Genomic DNA, 21448 nt, shown 5'->3' with positions numbered 1-21448 from the left:
GTGTAAATAACTTTATAACGCTTATTATTAATAAAAAGCATAGCATTATTGAGGCACTGCAAATTATTTTTCCCAACATTAGTTGAAGGCTATAGCAAAACTGAAACCCGTTTGTGTAAATGTGAACACTGCACTGAGTTCTCTAAATATCTTCAATTCTTTTGACATCTTAGAAAAGAATTAGCCCGGAGACACAATGTTCATTTCATCGTCCCATATTCCAGTAAGCGTTTTACCCACTGTGGAAATATAGGATCCAGAAACAACATCAGCAAACACTTAATGCATTTAGTGTGCTAGCAGTACAGCAGAAGTCAGGTATCTACCTACTAGCCTAATCAGTCAGAGTTGTGGTGAAATTTTTTTCTCTTCCAGGGAGAGGTTTTGTGGTCAGATCGGACAAAAAAGGACCGGTTTGGCCAAAATGACAAGAGTAAAGGTCAAACCTGAGAACTCTGTCCCAGCTGTCATGCATGGTGGCGGTACCATCATGCTCTGGAGCTGTTTTACTGCCAGTGGTACTGGTACGTTGCACATAGTGGAAGCAGATCAACCGCTAAATGGTTGAAACTTGGATACAGTTGGGTTTTACAACTTGACAATGATCCCAAACACAAATCAAACCTGGTTTTGGTCTGTTTAATGACTGACTGTAATGTAATCAGTCATTACATTAGAATGGCATTCCCTATTGAAAATTTGTGGACTACACATAAAAGCTGGGTCTGTTCCAGGAAACCAATTTAAATTAACGCATTTTAAATCTACCAAGAGTGCTCAAATATTAAGCCAGAAGTATTCTTGTCATACTTGCTGAAAGCTACCAAAAGGGTCTGGTCGAGGGACATTTAACTAATTTAATAAAGACGGCCACATTATGTATGCTGTCCAATCATTCCATCCTAGAAAAAGAACAGACTGAAGAAATCAAGCTAACTTTCCCATGTTGTTCTAGCAGGTAGTGTAAATCAGGTTGTCCTTCAACATGAGGACACAAAACAAGTGGGGTTCTTCGAATGAGCCTAGCAGTAATGGCAGTAATTTTTCCTCCAAAGCAAAACAAAGCATTTAAAAAGTCTTTGATAATTCTTTGTGGCTTTTTCGCTGAGTCACACATTTCACAGTGCGCAACTCTCTTGGTTCCAATTTATTATTAAATGCTGACTAATGTAGCTTTAAAGAAAGTAATGATGTGACTATCATAATTAAGCCCCTGCGAGTATTCCAGTGTGAGAAGAATGATTCATCAGCAATCGAACACGTGCACAGTGCAAACTGTATGGTTACAGTTTGTGAAATTCTAAAACTAGAATAAAAGCAAACCGATTTGTTGCTGTGTTTGCGCAGGAAGTTACTGAAGGAGCATCAGTTGGAGGCAGTGACCAAAGCGGCCCAGCAGGAGGAGCTGGAGAGAAGGCGCCGTCTGGAGCAGCAAGGACAACAGGATTTCCCCATACCGCTGCTGCCCGAATACACAACTGGTGAGAGTGTGTGCACAAACATGCAAACTCGCTGCTCCATCAGACAGTAACTGTCTAAACTGTACAACAAACTGCAATTTCAAGTTTGTATCCAGGTTCAGAAAAAACGACTCGATTTTGCTTTCTTTTTGATCATCTCACAGCTGTTTTTTTTCTCTTTTCATCCCTCATTTGTCCCCAAATCTTCTTCCAATACTAACGTCACCTACGTAACCTTTTCTCCAGGCGATGTGACAACGCATGCGTCGTCATCGGCAACGTCAGCAGCATCTCAGCAAGAAGTGAACTCGAGCAGACGGGAGGTGATCTGTGTGGACTCGGGCAGCACGGGCATCAGTGAAGACGACAGCAAGGCTAACATACCCGCCTCTGTTAGCCCACAACACACACACAAAACAGGTAAGAGACACAGACAGAGGAAGGCAAAAAAAAAAAAAGTAATGCCAAGTGTTTTAGACCAACTTAAACCAGCAGCTCAGTTCAGTTTGAACAAGAGCTTTTATTCTTATTGTCAAAGGACATCACTTGAAATCAGATGTTTCTCAAAGCAGACAGAAAAAAACTAACAGAAACAAGATGTTTGTCTGGTTCCAACGTCCCTTTTTTGTGCGTTTTATGACTGAAGAGTCGTTACTTAGCTGTGTTATTGCACGCTGTTGTTGTTTTACATTTCAAGGGAATACTTGAGGTTTCTTTCAGTCAGCATATTTCCTTTTCAGTCTTTAGAAGAAGTATTCAAAAATGCTTGTGTTAAAAAAAAATGTGAGGTATATTTTTATAAAAAACTAAACACAGTTTGCATTTTGTGGACAAAGACTTGGAGTACTGACCCTTTTCTTGTAATCTCAGGGTGTATTTTACATGTATCATGGAATAATCGTAGAGGGGACGGTCGCCTAACTGGACAAAACCTTTAAAAAGCAGAATCCTTATTGTTACAAAGCCCAAACACCACAGTGTGCAGCAACTTTTCGTTTTTCGGGACATTCAGGATTTTAGTGTATTTCTTTTCCCATTCATTCCTCATCACGTTTAACAGAGGTTTGAGGGCAGATTCAACTTGCAGAAACTTGGATTTTAAGTTTAAGCCATCTGGTTATAAGCTCAAAACCATGTTAGGTCTTTAAAACTTCCAGGATCAATCTCACTTTAAGGACTGGCAGCTTCTCCAGGCTCTCAGTTTCAGCTGTGGCAGGCTGCAGACTTCCTCTTTGGGTTATTTAATTGGTTTGCCTTATTAGTGTCATGGTGAAATGGAATTAAAGGACTCAGGTGCGAGACTCCTTGCAGAGTGACAGTGAATTTATTCACAGTGAAAAGGTGAGTCAATAGTTCGAGTCTGTAATCCAGAAAGAGCAGTGCAGTTATACGATGACTTCTCCCTGCAGTGACAGTGCTGTAATAATCCAAAACTGCTCCTTGTGCCGGCTCCTCCTCCGATCTCTGAATCCTGAGGGCAGATGAGAAAAGCACACGCACTGTAATACAACCGTCTCTCTTTCACAAGCTGAGTATACTAGCCACGATTACGCTACCCGGTTTAGTTCAACGTTCCAGCGTTGGTTGTGACTCGACTGCACCGTTAAATAGGGCTGCTTCAGATCAGTTGTAGCCGGCGAAGTAATTACGTCCAGGTGCGACGCTTCCAGCTCCGGACCCACCCCTCGGGTCAGCTGCTGTGCCGTGCCACGGCTTCCAGAGGTACATGTCTCCGCAGCAAAACATATGCACAAGATGGAGAGGAGACACGACACAGTACACACAAACACCCCCAAAAAGTGGCAAGGTAATCGGTGAGGACCACCTAACCGTGACAGTACCCCCCCATCAATGGGAGCCTCCCGGCGACCGACCAAACTTGTCAGGGTGCCGGCGGCGGAATTCCCTCACCATGGCGTCATCGAGAACCGCAGACCGCGGCACCCAGGAACGCTCTTCCGGACCATACCCATCCCAATCCACCAAGAACTGAAAGCCCCTACCGCGGCGCCGGGCATCCATAATGCGGGAGATGGAATACGCCGGGGCGCCGTCGATAATCCGGGCGGGTGGCGGGGGCCCGGAGGGCGGGCACAAAGGGCTGGTCCGGACCGGTTTCACCTGGGAAACATGAAACACATTATGAATCCTCATGGCACGAGGAAGGGCCAAGCGAACAGTCACTGGGTTCAGAACAGCCTGGATCGAAAAGGCCCAATGAAACGCGGGGCCAACTTCCTGGATTCAGTCCGCAAAGGAACATACCTGGAGGAGAGCCACACCTGCTGCCCAACACGATAGGCAGGGGCAGGGGTGCGGCGACGATCAGCCAGCCTCTTATTCTGTTCCGCCGTCCTCAACAGAGCCGCCCGAGTGGCGCGCCACGCTCGCCTGCAGCGTCTCATGTGATGCTGAACGGAGGGGACGGCCAGCTCGCCTTCAGTGATGGTGAGTAGAGGCGGCTGGTACCCCAGCGACGCCTCAAACGGAGACACACCAGTGGCCGCCGACGTGCTGGAATTGTGAGCGTACTCGACCCAAGCTAATTGGCCACTCCAGGTGGATTGATTCGAGGACACCACACAGCGCAACATAGACTCCAACTCCTGGTTCGCCCGCTCCGCCTGACCGTTCGTCTGAGGATGAAAACCTGAAGACAAACTCACTCCGGCCCCCAGTTCTGAATAAAACGCCCTCCACACCCGAGAAGTAAACTGGGGACCCCGATCAGAAACAATGTCCCATGGCAGTCCATGTAATCGAAAAACATGATCAGTGAGGAGCCGAGCAGTCTCCAAGGCCGTCGGGAGCTTAGGCAATGCCACAAAGTGCGCAGCCTTGGAAAAACGGTCTATAACAGTGAGTATGGTCGTGTTACCTGACGACGGCGGTAGACCGGTGACAAAATCCAAAGCGATGTGCGACCAGGGGCGCTTGGGGACGGGCAGAGGGTGCAAGAGACCGGCCTGGGGAGCACTGGGGGTCTTATTCCGAGCACAGGTAGGACAGGCCGCCACATAGTCCCGAACATCCCTGAGGAGAGAGGGCCACCAAAACAAACGTCGCAAAAAACTAATGGTGCGGTTCTTACCAGGGTGGCAGGAGAACTTTGCGGTGTGGGCCCAGTGTATAACTCTGCCCCGGACCGTTGTGGGGACGAACAACCGTCCATCCGGGCCCGTCCCTGGGTCTGGCTCCTGCTGCTGGGCCTCTCTGACCATCCTCTCAATCTCCCATGTGATGGCCCCCACGACGCATGAGGCGGGCAGAACGGGTCTCTGCCTCTCTTCGTCGTCCATGTGGGGCGAAAATTGGCGTGACAGAGCATCGGGCTTCGTGTTGCGTGATCCCGGTCTGTAGGTTATAGAGATATTGAAACGTGTAAAGAACAGGGCCCACCTGGCTTGACGAGCGTTGAGACGCTTAGCTGCCTGGATATACGCCAAGTTCTTATGGTCTGTCCAAATCACAACGGGGTGTTCTCCACCCTCCAACCAGTGCCGCCATTCCTCCAGGGCCAGTTTGATGGCGAGGAGCTCCCGATCGTCCACATCATAATTTTGTTCCGCTGGAGTCAGCCGTCGAGAGAAAAAGGCACAAGGGTGCAGCTTGCCCTCCACCCGCTGGGAGAGAACGGCCCCCACCCCTGAGTCCGATGCGTCCACCTCCACCACGAATGGTCGGGTGAGGTCAGCCTGGATCAAAATGGGAGCAGAGGAAAACAGATGTTTCAAATGAGCAAACGCCCGCTGCGCTGAACTAGACCAGAGAAAAGGCTGCTTGGGAGAGGTGAGCCGCGTGAGAGGAGTGACCACCGCACTAAAGTTTCTGATGAACTTCCTATAAAAGTTGGCGAACCCGAGAAACCTTTGTAGTTCCCGACGTGTCTTGGGCTCGGGCCACTCCACCACTGCCCTCACTTTGGCAGGGTCGGCTCGCAACTGCCCCTTCTCCACAATAAACCCCAAAAACGGCACAGACTGAACATGAAACTGGCACTTCTCACCCTTGACGAAAAGCCGATTCTCCAGCAGACGCTGCAGCACCAGTCTCACCTGTTTCACGTGTTCGGCTTGGGTCCTAGAGAAAACGAGGATGTCGTCTAAATAGACAAACACAAAGTGGTTAACGACACAGTACACACAAACACCCCCAAAAAGTGGCAAGGTAATCGGTGAGGACCACCTAACCGTGACAATTAGTGCAGAATGAAGTATTGTCCGTTTATGCTATCAGGCGTTGCACAATTGCTGTCATGACTTATGTAAAAGTGACTCATCTGTTCTACTCAAACATGTAGCAGTTACATCACAGTGTCTGTCCTACTGTTGGATTTCTTGGTACTGAAGGTACTGAAGGCTGCACAATGCAAAATCATAAAGTCATAAAACATTTTACTACAGTCGGTGTTGAGAAACAGTAGATCCACAGTGTGCACCTTCTCTTTTTCTTTACACAACATAATGTTAAAGTTCAAGCTTGACCGTAAAGAGGGGGGTGTGTGTGTGGGGGGGGGCACACTGACCCATCAAAAGGAAATATCTCGCAACTGTAGCAGTTTGACGTTGTCTGGTGGAAACCTCACATCTCATCAGCCTTTTAAAGATTAAGCAAACCAGCCTCAATAGCCTCATGACAGGAATGCGTTTATTAAATTACACACTCTGTTTCAAAATGCTTTCTGAGCCCAGGGGTCTGGAAAGCTGACGCAGTAAAAGACCCGACAGATTGAATTTCCAGAAGAAAAAAAAAAGGAAGATTTGAAAGACAGCCTGAACTTGAATATCGAATGAGGTTTTTACTCCAAAAACCACAAGTCAGCACATATTTAGGTGTCCATTCATCTGCAGAGATGAACAGAAATCAGCATTTATGTTCAACATCACGTCTGTAAACTACAGGAAGTCGTATGGGTTCTGTTTTGTGACTGCAGCTCTAGTTTCGCTCTCGCAGCTGCCTCAGTAGAGCCGCTGGAAAGGAAGCGTCCCATTATTTCAAATGAAAACTTGCTGATTACTTTACTTGTGATTAAAAAAAAGAAAAGAAAAGAATCCTTCAAGGGAGGATTTTGTAAAAACATTTAAACTTAATTACTAAAAGTCTTACAGCACCAATTTAAACTGAGGTCAAAATTCTCCCTGCTTCCTGTAAAGGTTGTGTGTCTGTGTGTGCGTGTGTGAGTTATAAATTGCAGGGTGTTTTCGTAGATTAGCTGCCATGTGCATCAGAATATTTAGAACCTTCAGAGAGTACATCATGTACTGTTCCCTTATTGCCCAAGTGCGCACTCTCTCACACCCTCACACAGTCACAAACATTCAGAAAGCCACTCAAGGATAAACACACACGCACACAGTTTGGTATAAACACATATATTTCAGTGTCGGGGCCAGAAGATGAAGGCAAACCGTAGACACACATACCTGCAACACAAACACATGAGGATGGGAGGGTGAGAGAGATGGCCGTGATAAACAGGGACGGTTAATATGTAGATGTGAAAGCTGAGAAAGACAAAAGCAAAGAGGAAAAAAGGCAAATGTAAGGGGGAGAGGGGAAGGGAGATGAAAGGGGAAAGTGTGGGTCTGTGTGTGTGTGTGGGCGCAGATCAGAGTGGGTCTGTGGAGCAATAAAGCCGGCTAATCCTGGTTATGAGCCAGAACACACTCACATAACAAACACACACACTTTCACCACAGTGGCACAGTGACATTTCTAGTTTGGGTTGCATAACCAATCTCCCCCTCCACTCTAATCCTACTTGTATAACCAGCCATTCACTGCAGTTATATAAGCTCTCTCTCCCTCTCTCTCTCTCGCGCGCGCGCGCGCACACACACACACTAACATACTGACACACACCACCTCTTCCCGTTGTGCCCTCACAGGCTGCCAGCTTGTGTAACTTTAACCACTTGATACCGCTGACGTTGAATTCCTTTTTTTATCAGATATGGATTTCGGTCGTTCCATTTCCAAACGCGCACGCACATAACCTTCGCGTTTGAAGCAGCGTCATACAAGATGCGACCAGTGACCCCTGTTACTTGACATGAATGTATGAAGGCCATTAAAAAGAAGGAGGGCTTGTTTTCATTGGAATAGCTGCTGCAAGATTTCTCAATCTTTGGCACTTGGGCCGCTGGGCCTGTTTATTCAGTCTCTCATTCTGTGTGTCTCAAAAGCGAAACAGCCCTGCTCACCACGAAAACAGCATGAAATGCACCGATTCTTAAAGTGTTTATCATTTAACCTAGTAGAATTACCAATTTTACATAATTAATAACTTCTCCAGTTTGCAATTTCTCCTCCACCCCCAAAAAAATGATGAAAATTTTTTATATGCAAGTGTTTGTGTACTCTCTCCGGCCTGCGCAGACGTCATAGATCTGAGCTCTGGCGAGGACGACTCCATCGTCCACGTTAGCGAGTCTACAGCTGAGGAAGAAGAAAGCGAGCCGAGCGACGCCCACATCAACGATACCCTCAACCAGCCGGACGCCCAGGGGAGGGTGCTGGTCAACCTGAACCATCCGACTACAGAGGAAGACATCTTCCTGTCGCCTCAGCTGGCCAGAGCAGTGAAACCTCATCAGGTACTAATGTAGCAGCACCTAGTGTAACTTTTTGAAAAATCCAAAAAAAGGAGAATTTATTCATTGTGTTTAAAAAGTCCTTTGATGTCAATTTTGTAAAGCCCCATAAATCCTGACCCCGGAGTTTCACTCTCTCTGCTTTTCTTATGCTGCCTCTTCCTCCTTCTCAGATTGGGGGAATCCGTTTTCTGTACGATAACCTGGTGGAGTCGGTGGAGCGCTTCAGCAGCAGCAGTGGATTCGGCTGTATCCTGGCACACAGCATGGGCCTGGGAAAAACGCTGCAGGTCATCTCCTTCATCGACGTCCTCTTCAGACGCACCCAGGCTCACACCGTGCTCGCCATCGTACCTGTAAGAACCCGCGGGTTTGATCTTGGTGTAGTAGAACGGAGAAGGAATCAATAAATGCTCAGATATATGGAAGAAGAGAAAAATCTAAGTGGATTAAATCAAAAGATATAAGTGAATAGATGAATAATAGAATAAGTGCAGGGACACGTTTTGCCTGCGAGCTTTCGATCGATAGAAAGAAAGTGTGTGTAAAAGTTGATGTGAAGAGAAACTCAGAGAAAAGGGCATGTTAATAAATAATGTTAAGATGTTCTGCAGCTCACGCTTGCATGAATTATTGATCGTATTTATCCTTGAGTTCTATTATCTTAAAATGATTTTGCATCAAAAGGGAAAATGAAACACAAAAAACGGAACACATTTGCTGGACTTGTGAAGCTGGAAGGCAACACGCTTGTTGCCTTTGCTTGGAGTGAGGTTTCTGAGCTGTCACTCTTATGACGTGAACAGAATTCTTATAGAAATTAGATGATAAGCTATAAGAGGGTTTGGTGATTTTTTAAAATGTATATATTTTTTGTTGTTCCAGGTGAACACGCTGCAGAACTGGCTGTCAGAGTTCAACACCTGGGTCCCGCCCCCTGAGGCTTTACCTCCAGATCCTGATCCTGCAGTGGTGACACCACGTACCTTTAAGGTTCACATTCTCAACGATGAACACAAGTGAGTAACAAACACACTTCTTTTTCTTTTTTTTTTAACCTAATCCTTTTTAAGATTGGGCGCTTAAAAACAACCACGTCTTTGTTGTTTTGCTCTATCACACTAGACAGAATTCAAATTGATTAAATGTTATGTAATCATCGAGGAAGAACCAAAAGCAATAAAAATCCTGCAGGTTCTCTCCTCCTCACACAGACAGCAGGGTCAAAGCAGTCAGGAAGTGTTTCATTTATCTGCCTTTAAAAAAACCAAAAAGACTAAGCTGACCCTCTGGTCGGCCTGTGAGCTTAATCCCCGTCTGGCCCGTCCTTTCTCCCGTCTCTCTAGTATCTTCCCTCCCAACAGCTGCTGGATTTCTGCTGGAAAAGATTTTCTGATTCTCACGCGTATGTGAATGTCTGAAAATATTTATTTAATATAAGATAATCGGATATTATTACAGGATTTCCTCCCTTCTTTGACTCATTTTCTTCGCCTTTAGTCATACATCTCACACTTTTTCATAGGTTTCACTTAAAGGTGCTTCGAATCACATTTAAGCTCATCACTCAAAGGAAAACATGCCTCCAGCTTTCTTTCTCTTTTTTTTCTTCTTTTTTTTATTGAACTGTAATGAATGTTATCTTTTTAGGAAAACACTTTTACTTTGTGGATTGCTGCCAGGCAAAAATATATTTCATTGTCTTACCTTTGAGAAACACAAGCAGTAACCAACCTGATATCTTCTGGTGATATCCAGGAATACTACAGCCAGGGCAAAGGTGGTGGAGGACTGGGCTCGGGACGGGGGCGTGCTGCTGATGGGCTACGAGATGTATCGCCTTTTGTCACTGAAGAAGAGCTTCGTGGCTGGAAGGAAAAAGAAGAGCAAGAAAGCAGCGGGACCTGTCGTCATCGACTTGGATGAAGAGGACAGGCAGCAGGAGCTACTTAAAGGTTGGAGAGACTGGGGATGATGATAGAGGTTGCAGGACAGGAAGGACAGGACGTGAAGTAAAAATGGGAGAAATGCAAAGACTAGAAGTTTCAGATTACAGCGCAAGAACAATCAGAATTGCAAATTAGATTAAAAATATCCTCACTTGTTCTCTGTAGGTATCGAGAAAGCTTTGGCTCGGCCCGGTCCAGACGTGGTAATCTGCGACGAAGGACATCGCATCAAGAACTGCCACGCCAGCACGTCGCAGGCTCTAAAGAACATCCGAACCAGACGCCGTGTGGTCCTCACCGGTTACCCGCTCCAGAACAACCTGATTGAATACTGGTGCATGGTCGACTTTGTCCGGCCCGATTTTCTAGGTACGGAGCAACCTGTGCCTCGTTTCAGCAGACGAGCATTAGCAGTTAATGTCAACACTGCAGCTTTTACACCCTGTGCACATTTCAGGTACGCGGCAGGAGTTCAGCAACATGTTCGAGCGTCCCATTCTGAACGGCCAGTGTGTGGACAGCACACCTCAGGACATCCAGCTGATGAGGTACAGGAGCCACGTCCTGCACAGCCTGCTGGAGGGCTTTGTACAGAGGTAAGGGTCACTGTCATTGTCCATAAAAGAAAAGCTCAGTGAGGTTTTTGCGAATATTGATTGTAATTTGTCTTTAATCCAGACGAGGCCACGATGTCCTGAAGGACCAGCTGCCTTCTAAGGAGGAGCATGTGATTCTGGTGCGTCTGTCTCCCCTGCAGAGGGCCCTCTACACAGAGTTCATGAACCGCTTCAGAGAGGCAGGAAACACGGGCTGGCTCAGCCTCAACCCGCTCAAAGCGTTTTGCGTCTGCTGCAAGGTGAGGAGTGCGAGCGTGTGTCTGGATCTCTTCAGAAACTTTGTTTCACTGGTGACGATAATGACATTTATATATAGTTTTTTTAAATATAAATTTGCGTTATTCTTCAGATTTGGAACCATCCAGATGTCCTGTACGAGGCTCTGCAGAAGGAAAACCTGGCAAGCGACCAGGATTTAGACCTTGATGACATCACCTCTACAGGACGATGTCCGGCACCAACCAATCAAAAGCCCAAGAACCTGGACAACTCTAACCCCGTCGGTGGCCTGAGCCTTAACCAGCTGCAGGAGAAAGCCAATCAGGTCATCACATATGAATGGGTACGTTGGAAGACTATTAGAAAAGTGCGATCCAATCAAAGTTAACAAATGTTGGTACTGAAATTTTAAAAAGTCCATGCTGTGTTCAGATGTGAGAAAACTGGCCCATAGTTCCCATCTGTAACCTCACTTTTTCAAAATCAGTGAAACTGCTTATATAGGAAAAACCTCTGAAGCTGGTCTGCAAGCAGTTTTTACAGTCTGTCTTCTCACGCGGACAGGCAAAGGACATCATGACTGACTACAAGCCTGGCATCCTGGAGAACTCTGCAAAGATGGTTCTGCTGTTCCACCTGATAGAGGAGAGTGTCAGAAAGGGAGACAAACTCCTCGTCTTCAGGTAAAAGATGTAAAAAGTGCTAGGATGCAGATTTTTGATTCGAAAGAAAAAGTAATAAAAATCTTTACTTTTCAACAATTTTGCATTCCATTACTTACACTCGTGCACCTCATGGATCAGATTTCTTATCCCCCGTCCGTCCGTCTGCCTTCTTGCAGTCAGAGTTTGTCCACGCTGACCGTGATCGAGGATTTTTTGGCTAAGAGACCAGTGCCTCCATCACCCAATGTGCCCAGCAGAGACAGACCCAATCAAAACTGGGTCCGCAACCTCAACTACTATCGTAAGTAATCATGAGGTTTCGGAGGTGCGAAACAGCGCTCTATGTAATATGCTAAACCGAGCCGCTAATTATGCTGAACTGATGAGTCTGTTCTCTTTGGGGGAACTGACTGCAATGCTTTGGGTGCTGCCACTCTCATTGACTTGCCATGAGTGCTGCCACCTGCTGGTGTTTTCGATTTCTTTAAATAATACCTATATGTTGATTTATCATTTTTCTGCAAGCCAGTGTTTTCATTTACAGCTGTTCTATTTGTGGGGTTCATGTGTCGTAATTGATAAGAATGATCCACAGATATTTATAAAGATCTGTCATCCAAGATCAAATTACAGTTAATGTTTTATTTTAACTGGTTAGTTGAGCTCTAATAATATGAATCCTCAGCTGTAACTTGTCTCTATATACATGGTACTTTATCTGTACAGTCCATATAATAGCATATGGGGATTCAAATATTGAAGGGTAAAGTTTCACTGTACTGTGAAACAAGCAAGCAAGCGGTATAAATTCAGAGAAAAACAGGAAGAGAAGAGCTACAAGAATATAAAACTTAAAGAACATGAGAACCTCTTAGATATGAGTTGCCGTGTGATATTTTGAAGGACTGGATGGAAGCACAACTGCCTCAGAGAGAGAGCGACTGATAAACCAGTTCAATGACCCCTCCAACACCTCCGCATGGGTTTTTCTGCTGTCAACCAGGTAACACGCTCTCCACACTAATTATATCAATATTATAGGTCATAAATCTTAAAAGGAGTAATCAGCTTACTGCTGTCCCGTCTGTTCCTGCCAGGGCTGGTTGTCTAGGTGTGAACCTGATCGGGGCAAACCGCGTGGTGGTTTTTGACGCCTCCTGGAACCCGTGCCACGACGCCCAGGCCGTGTGCCGTGTCTACCGCTATGGGCAGAGGAAGCCGTGCCACATCTACAGGCTGGTGTGCGACTTTACGCTGGAGAAGAAGATCTACGACCGCCAGATCTCCAAACAGGGCATGTCTGGTGAGTCGGAAACATGTGAAAAAGCGCTGCAGAGAGTTCCAACGGAGCTGCAGTCAAATAACCTCTCCTAAAATATGTGCGTGGTAACGTTTTAGTTACTTAAAAATGCATTGCATACAGGAGCATTTGTCACAGACATTTTCCTGTATTTTTAACCAGAAATAACTCAAATTTTAAAAAAAGGAGGAGGAAAGGGAAAAAATAAGGAAAAATTATAAGACGTGGAGATTGTATTCAACCTCCATCATCCTCACTTCATGGAAATTTCACTCCCTTCAAACATCTGTCAGTGTTGAAATTCACTGAAAACCCCAAGTGTAGGTTCCTCTGTGCGAGCAGTACCCCTAAAACTAAATAATAAGCTCTGAGGTAAAGTCAGAGCTCTTCTGCCAAGAGGCTCTCGTCTGACACTGAAGTGTCTCAAGTGTTTGCTGTAAGCTTTGTCTGGTGAGACGAATACATCGAGGCCATTCAAATGTAGCCATTTCTGTCTACATTTTTTTTCCTTAGATGAATCTTTTTCCAAACAATTTTACCTCAATGTCTTAGTTCTTCTGCTTTTTTTTCCTTTCTGTCAATCAGACCGCGTTGTGGATGACCTGAACCCCGTGCTGACCTTCACCAGGAGAGAAGTTGAGTCTCTTCTTCATTTTGTGGAGGAGGAACCAGACTCATCTAGCATCCATCTGCAGCCCAACGACAGAATGGAGAGCATCCTCAAGAAGGCCCTGCACCTCAATCCCCACCTGATTACAAAGGTATGAGGAAACATATTGTCCCCATACGCCCTCTAGAGGCGATTACAAATAGAGCATAGACGCTCCTGCACTCCATTGTGTATTTTTTCCATTGTTCACTACGATTTGATGAAGATAAAAACTTGTTTTCTACAGACAGAAGTCTCCTTAAGTAAGCTTGTTTATGTTTTAGAGTTCTCTGCTAATTGAATAAGCCCCTAGCTGTCATTACAGCAGGATGACATGTCCAAGTGTGTCCATAGTTGCCAACTAAAATCCATTTTTGGAACTATGGGAAGTATGCCAAGGAGTTACAGTGAAGCTTTGTTTTACATTTATAACACTATTTTAAACAGCTTGTGAGGTTCTGGAGATTAAGACGTGATGAGTCATCACATAATTACACCCCTTTTTGTGGCTCGCTTTAAAAAGCAGAGAATCTTCCAATTGGCGTTCTCATGAATTTTATTAAATTGAATTGGTATAAGCTGGAAAAAATATAAATGTATAGGATGAGGTCATCATAAGTGAGGTAATCGTGCAAACTTGGAGCAGAACACTGATCAGCTTTCAACCTCCTCCTTTCTAGCAACCATTCCCCCACGAGTCCTTGCTGATAGACCGCAGGGAGCTGAAGCTGAGCAATGCAGAGAAGAAAGCAGCAAAGAAGGGCTACGAGGCTGAAAAGAGGGCCTCGGTGCCATACACCCGCCCTTCCTACGCTCACTATTACCCTGCCAGTGATCAGAGCCTTACCAACATCCCTGCCTTTAGCCAGAGAAACTGGTTAGTAATTGACATCTACAATCCCAGTATGTATGCTAACAAGCTACCGTAAATCCAGTTCGTATCACTTGTCTCATAATCATTTTAAAAGGTTGAGCATTTATCAAGTAAACCCTCCTTCAAAAAAATAAAGACAAGTCATAAATCAAGAGTAAAAAACAGAAAATCTCTGTCTATTCAGGCGTCCTCCCACTAGCACTGAAGAGAAGCCAGTGGCCAGTGTCAGGCCAGTCCAGTCAACTCCAGTCTCTATGATGCCCCGCCAGGCATCTGCAAGCTCTGCCCCAGGCAATGACTCTTCTAAATGCAGCCTCGGAGGCTTCCCTGTCAACTGCCTGCAGAAAGCTGGCGTGTTTGTACAGAAAATTGTCACCACCACTGGTAAGCAGATTCTCCATGCACTCCATTTTATCCCTATTCTTTCTGTCAGTACTAAAGATTACTATTTCTTTATGGCCTTAAACTCTGATTGTCTTTCTTTATCTCTTTATAGACATAGTGATTCCAGGCACCAACAACTCCACAGATGTCCAGGCCAGGATCACCGCTGGAGAGAGTATCCATGTCATCAGGGGCACTAAAGGTACAATACCGCTTTGTTATACATGTCAGTTCTTTTGTGCGGTGGTCACAAAATGCAGATAATTGTGTGAACGTGTCCTTGTTCCAGCTGTTTTTTGTTTGTTTTTTGTTATTATTGAAGAGATTATTTAAAAAAAACGTTTGGTATTTGTCGAGTTAGTCGGGTAAAAAGATTTAATAATGAAATGTTTTCATTTAATTCTAATAACGGTTTTGTTTACCTGTGGCTTTCATAGGGACTTACATCAGGACATCTGATGGCCGAATCTTTGCCATCAGAGCAGCTAATAAGGCCAAGTCGGTGGAGGAGAGTTCAACAGCACCACCCAAAGGTAGGATGATTCCCTTACAATAACACCTCTGAAAGCATGTAACCCTAGTTACTGTATTTACGTACCATGTCAGAGATGTAGCACACTGATATTAATGACTTTATTGTATTCTTTCAGTAAACTGAGGCTTGAATTCTTGTAAAGCTTAAATCCAATTCTTTTCCCCTCAGATTTGCAAGCACCCCCTCCAGAGGTTCCCACCCATGTCAGTAACGGTTGCCTGTCACCCAAGACTGTGCCCCGCCCTCTTTCCCCCGACAGCCCGGAGATCATTAATGAGTTGCAGCGCTATACGGGCGGCGCAGGAGCTGGTGGGTCAGCAGGCTCTGCTGTTCATCTGCCAGAGAGCAGCGTGAGCAGCCTGCCCTCAACCAAACTGGTTCAGACCAATGGCAGCGGTGGGAGTGGGTTATTAAGTGGAAATCTGAGCCACCATGATGCCTCTGTGACTAATGTCATTCAGCCCAACATGGATGCCACTGCCGCCCAAGATCTGAGAACGGGCTCCAAGCGCAAAGCCTCCACCCCATCCTTGGATGAGCGGGCCAGTAAGCAGCCTTCTGCCGGCAAGCACTCCTCAGCCCCTGTGGCCTCGCAGGGCTTCCCCTTCACTGGGGGCTATGGGCTCCCCCCTATGGGTCTAAACTCTGGCATGCTGGGTGGTTCACTGGGGCATCCGCTTTTCATGGGGGCAGGCTCGCATTACTTCCAGCCCCCCCACACTCAGCTGAGTGACGCCAGTTACATGTACCCAGATCGGCATGGGTGGAACATGGGTGGAGCCGGCACTGTTCCCACTTCCTCTCCTTCCTCATCACTGATGACAACCACCGCTCCCACCGTCTCATCTTCCTCCTCAACATCATCATCCTCTCCATCAGTCAAAGCTGCCAGTTCACTTTCAGGAGCCTTGCCACCATTCATGCTGAGCTCCAACATGCCAGGCATGGCTGGGATGCTCCCACCAGGCTTCCCTCTGTCGTATAGTCCATCTCTGGCGAGCCTCTACACCAGCTCAATGCTCCCAGGAGGGGTGTCGGGCCCAGCTGCTACTCCCGGCCCAGCTGGAGCCAGTTTCTTGTCCCAATACCCTCCTACTGCTGCATCCAGCTCCTCCTCATCTTCCCCTTCTTCCTTCTCCCCCTCAGCTCGGTCCGAGGGTCAGCGAGGCCCGGTGCTGGTGAACAGCGGGAATGTCAGCAGCATCAGCAGCTCAGATGAAGATGATGTAATTGAGGTGAGGGGACAGTGACAAAAGAATGATGTCCTTTTGTGAGAATGCTTTCAGAAATTGTAATAGCCACCATAAAAGAATGGCAGCCCATTTGCCAGGATGCAGGTTTCCAAGAGGCCAAGATGAAATTAAATTAAATGAAATGAGGAAAAAATGACAGACATTTAAGGTGTTGAGATCTGAGGCCCTGCTGAAGTGTTTCTCCTGAACATCTCTACTTGCCTTGAAGAAATGGTCTGAATGGGGATTTAACAGTGACTGGACAGAGAGAGATAATCGTGATGCTGAATATCAGAAGAAGAATCCTGATAAAGGCTTAAAAACCCTCCAAAGGGATGGAGAAAATAAAAGTTTGAAGATTTTGAGCTTCCAAAAAAAACTGTTCTTTTTTTTTTTTTTTGTCCAATGCCGGCATTAAGATGCTTATCACTGGACTGAGTACTGCTGAGTATGGGCCTATAGTGACCACAAGCGGCCACTAGTTATACTGTTGACTTTTAGAGATACTAGCTCTGCAGCTTTGCTAAGTGTCAAGACTTTTGCTTTCCGCTAATTAAAAAGAGGAGCTGGAGTTGCTTGTGAAACAGGTTTTGCTATTACATTAGCTGGTAGCACAGTTTATTTCATAACTGAAGTGGTATCGTCCATCACTTGTTGCTACTGAACACTTCTTAAAACGGCAAACGCAACGGTTACAAGATCACACAGAAGTTTTAGAGAGCGTTTTTGACAGAACGTAATAATAACTCACTGCCAGGACAGGTGTATTGTAGGATTTTTGTTCTTGAAAGAACACACAACAGATGTGAGATCATATTGAAATACTGAAGAAACAGTTGTGCTTTGAGGATGAGGTTAAGGATATTCACTGAAACTTTAAAAACTAATGAAAGAATGTACGCTTAATCAAATGCCTTTACACCGGGCCTTTTTGAAAAGACTCCTTCTCTTTAGGCATCAGATGTGGGAAGATTTGTTTTTCTTCTTTTTGTGCGTGTTTTTTCTATTTATGTAATCTCTGATTGCCTAAAAAAAACAACAGCCAGGTGAAAATGAGGAAAAAAATAAACTGTGTCCCAGTGAGGTGTCCTCCTTGTAGCGGAGAAACAACCAACAGAAAATGCCTTTTTGCCTCCATCTTTCTGAATGTTAACTGTGAGAGAGGCGAGGTAAAGAGAGACAGACAGTCGCCATGGCTCTCTGAATCTCACCCACAGTCTTACTGTAGCCTAGTGAAAAACGATGCAAAACACTCACTCAAGCCTATATATGTATTTGTACAACCCCAGAGGAACGCTCGTGTTATTACTGTGTTTGTAACTGCTTGTTGTGTTTTTAAGGGTTGCAAAAGGAATCATTAAAAAAGAAAAGAAAAAATTTAGATTCATGTTACTCGGTTTGGTAACATGTTTTGAGAGAGATTTCACCTCTGCTCTGCTGTTTTTCCTTTTTCTTTCTCTGTTTCATCTCGGTTCGTGAACAGAGGTCAATGTGAAACCAAACCTTTTTTTTTAGGGAGAGATGATGTAGCTTTGCCAAAAGGAAAAAGAAGGAAATGGCACATCTGAAACCTCCATCAAAGAGGATTGTGTCTTAAGAGACCAAATAATGCAGAGCAGATAAAAAATAAAAACAATCCTTTGCAGAAACACACTCTCTCTACAGCATGCTCACAGCTACAGTTGAGAAGTACATATCCATTTTTACACTGTAAAAAGATACAAATCTGTGTTTGACTGGGTGGAAGCTAGAAAATCTTCATAGTGTGACCAATTTCCCCTTTAAATTTGCTATAAATGGAGTCCGACCTATATATTGTGTATATCAGCCGATATTAATTTTTTGCCAATATTTCAGTTTTGGCATTTATAATAGATGGTGAATGGAAAATTCAAATAAGAGATTTTGGGGTGGGGGTTGCATCCATCAGAGGACAGTCTGCACTCGCAGCTAACACGTGTTTGGAACTACTAGCAGATCAGATGATTGTTGGGTAGAGCAAAAAAGAGCAATCCGCTACTTGTGACAATAAAACAATGTTATTTTTAAACTGCAGGGTTGGATGTTGGTCAAGACTCATAAATAGCTATAAATAAAAAATCTTAGGGAAATCTGTTTGTTTTCTGTGCGTGAAAGGAAAAAAATATCGGCTGATATGAGATTTTTAAATCCTCAAATCCGATGTATCAGTAAACAATATCGGTACCAATATCGGCATCGGTTCTAAAAATCCCATATCAGTCCGGTTCTAGATGTAAACCATCAATCTGCTGTTCCAGCTGACCCCCCTCGGCCTAAACAGCTGCAGGAAGAGCTTTAAAAACCACTAGCTCTTTTGTTAAAGATAAAACAACGTCAAGTTAAGACTCAGCATTACCTGTCCTTTTCTCCCTCTTCCATGTGTTTGTTCTCCATACTGAAACTGTAAGTTTACTTGTGTTTCATTTTTGCTCTCTACAATGTTTGAATTTACCAAATTTATTTATTTATGACGGTGTATATTTATTCATTTGTATTTTTATTTTTTTACAATGTCTTTTTGGTTTCATTTGTTTCATCACTATCTTGTTTGTAAGATTTTTACAGTCATATTAGTATTGTTACTACAGTTTTTGTTTTTTAAGAACTAATGATAAGCCAGTCTGACCCAACACATGTGAAACTGTGCAGAACTTTGATGTGGACCAACCAATGTGTTATTAAGCACATTACTATCCAGGATAGCATAGAGTTAAAATCATATCTAATAACTGATCAGCCGTTTAATATGAAAAACCAAAAAACTGTCACCAGGGATATTCAACGACTGCACAGTGTTGAAATCATTTCCTATTTATCTGCGCTCAGATAATATAGATGCAAATTTTAGTATTGAATCTGAGCTAAATGAGCCATTTATGTGCATGCTAGCTCAATCACAAGTAATGGGTCAGAAACCGAGGCAGCCCAGCCCACTTATCATCTGGAAAAACAAAGCAAAACAACAACAATAAAAAAAAAACAATATCAAGTGCTTCTCCCCTTTTCTGTGCTGTATTACCATATCACCAGAATTGTCCAGGCGTGTCATCACCCCTGTGATGGCAAAACAGCAAGTTTTCCTCAGTGTTGAACTGTTTGGTTGTCAGCTCAGCGTTTGCTGCGCAGACTGACTGCTCTTTAGTTTCACAGCTTTCTACTTGAATTTACATATTTATTTATACAAATCAAGGTGGTCGGGCAAGCAGAGCCGACTGTCTGAATTCCATTTTAGCCGAGGTGAAGATTAAATCTGCTGTCTTTGAGGATTGGCTCCAGTCAAAGCTTGTTGTGTGGACAATGTGTATGACTTTGGATTACATCATTTTTTTTGTTTTTTGAAATTTGTAAATAAAAAGAAACATGTTCTAAATCATACTCTTCCTACTTTGTTTATATCAGCGGTGACCGATGCAGTACTTGCCCTCTTTATTTGTTATTCACACGCAGAGACTCACACATACATACAGGCAACTGAGGGCATCTAAATCTTACAACAGATTTGAAGAAGATACACTTGGAAGAGGTGCTGCAGTATATTTGTCTCGAAGTAACTCAGTTTTGCATGTTAATCTTCAATTTTATGCATGTGTAATCTAAAGTGAGACTTGAAGTTAGGGATAGAAGTATTCTAAGTGAGTTTTTAATTGCGTTAAAATGCCTGAAGCACTTCAAATAATAGGTTTCTCTTAAGTTAGATAGACCCTTAAGTCATTTAGGTCTATTATTCTTTAAAATTGAGATACATATTCACTCTAAATATAAAATAGTCAGGTTTTACTGTTGCCTCAGTCATGAACAGTAAGTTACACTGATTTAACTGGAGATAATAATAATAATAATAATAACCAGGAGGTTCAAATAAATAAGCTCATAGTAGCAAAACAGAAAAAAATGGTGCAGTTTTAAGAAAGTAAAAAAGCTCAAGTGAATTTGATAGTTTTACTCTATTGATTTCTTTCACCTCATACATGCTAGTGACTAGTTTCTGATCTGATTATTCCGTTTTGGTGACACTGACTCGATGTAACACGGAGGGTCAAATCAGGCTTGCATGTTCTACTTCATACTACTTGTGTGTGGGAGAAACTTTCAAAACAAGCAGACATTTACCCCTCAGGTGTAAAAGGCAGTGTGGATGCCCAAGCTCAGTGACCTTGACCTTAAGGACAAGGTCAGAGGTGAAGTTCTGAAAATTCTGTGAACAAGGTTACTCAAGAACGAAGCGACGTAGGAAAAAAAAAATCTAGGCCAGAAACAAGCTTCCACAAATATGATTGCTGAACATTTCCACCGAAGTCGCAAGAGAGATGTAAACTTCAGCTTTGGGCTGGTTTTCTGTGTCATTTACTTTATTGCTGTCATCAAAAGAAGAAACAGTGGACAATGTAAAGAATACATCAAGCTTTATTTCTAGTGTTCTGTGGTGTCTAAATAAGAAATGGTAGTATATTGTTTCATTTCAGCCATATATACAGGTATACGTGGATAACTGGAATAATTATTGCACTGCAGGAACAAATAGCCCCTCTGACAAAATGCAGTCACCCGCACCATCACTGCACTGTAGTAGCAAAGTAGCAGTTACTTTCCTAATATTAATTTAGCATAATCTGGCTGTTGGGAGAATATAATGAATATTACTGGTTATGTCACAGTTTTTATTAAACGCCTTTTATTTGTTCTCAAATTAAACTGCCAAAGCCTTAGGTCAGGGGTCTCAAACTTGAGGCCCGGAGGCCACGTGCGGCCCACGTCACCCCTTCTTGAGTTGAAGAAATAAAAAGCAATTTGGCCCTTTAAGTGACTTTTTTTGTCATTAGCCAAAAATGATTTTAACCCGCTGGGTTTATTAAAAATCACTACCCTTTCAGCTTGTTTGTGGCCAAAAGTGTCCACCAACAAATTAGGTCTTTCATTTTTAGCATTTTTATGGTTTTGTGCAATTTCTTC

General features: G+C 44.1%; 1 protein-coding gene across 3 annotated transcripts in view; it reads left to right on the top strand.

Annotated features, from left to right (window-relative positions):
* The window catches only part of LOC146684324 (helicase ARIP4-like), an 85797-nt gene extending 65924 nt beyond the window's left edge, over nucleotides 1–19873 (top strand). For all 3 annotated transcript variants that reach the window (XM_085444337.1, XM_085444339.1, XM_085444338.1), the window contains 20 exons: nucleotides 1348–1481; nucleotides 1707–1880; nucleotides 7839–8056; nucleotides 8227–8409; nucleotides 8939–9072; nucleotides 9812–10008; nucleotides 10168–10371; nucleotides 10460–10598; nucleotides 10681–10858; nucleotides 10969–11181; nucleotides 11403–11521; nucleotides 11680–11804; nucleotides 12407–12506; nucleotides 12601–12806; nucleotides 13389–13564; nucleotides 14133–14329; nucleotides 14511–14710; nucleotides 14823–14912; nucleotides 15148–15243; nucleotides 15414–19873. In XM_085444337.1, the coding sequence (XP_085300463.1) occupies nucleotides 1348–1481; nucleotides 1707–1880; nucleotides 7839–8056; nucleotides 8227–8409; nucleotides 8939–9072; nucleotides 9812–10008; nucleotides 10168–10371; nucleotides 10460–10598; nucleotides 10681–10858; nucleotides 10969–11181; nucleotides 11403–11521; nucleotides 11680–11804; nucleotides 12407–12506; nucleotides 12601–12806; nucleotides 13389–13564; nucleotides 14133–14329; nucleotides 14511–14710; nucleotides 14823–14912; nucleotides 15148–15243; nucleotides 15414–16495 (4165 nt within the window). In that variant the 3' untranslated portion in view covers nucleotides 16496–19873. The remainder of the gene's footprint in view (nucleotides 1–1347; nucleotides 1482–1706; nucleotides 1881–7838; nucleotides 8057–8226; nucleotides 8410–8938; nucleotides 9073–9811; nucleotides 10009–10167; nucleotides 10372–10459; nucleotides 10599–10680; nucleotides 10859–10968; nucleotides 11182–11402; nucleotides 11522–11679; nucleotides 11805–12406; nucleotides 12507–12600; nucleotides 12807–13388; nucleotides 13565–14132; nucleotides 14330–14510; nucleotides 14711–14822; nucleotides 14913–15147; nucleotides 15244–15413) is intronic.
* The last annotated feature ends 1575 nt before the right edge of the window (nucleotides 19874–21448 follow it).

The sequence above is a fragment of the Copadichromis virginalis genome, linkage group LG20 (genome assembly GCF_057382275.1).
Source record: "Copadichromis virginalis isolate Kocher_CV1m ecotype Utaka linkage group LG20, C_Virginalis_male_GT1.1, whole genome shotgun sequence".
NCBI lineage: Eukaryota > Metazoa > Chordata > Actinopteri > Cichliformes > Cichlidae > Copadichromis > Copadichromis virginalis.
This window is presented reverse-complemented; position numbering and strand designations above follow the sequence as displayed.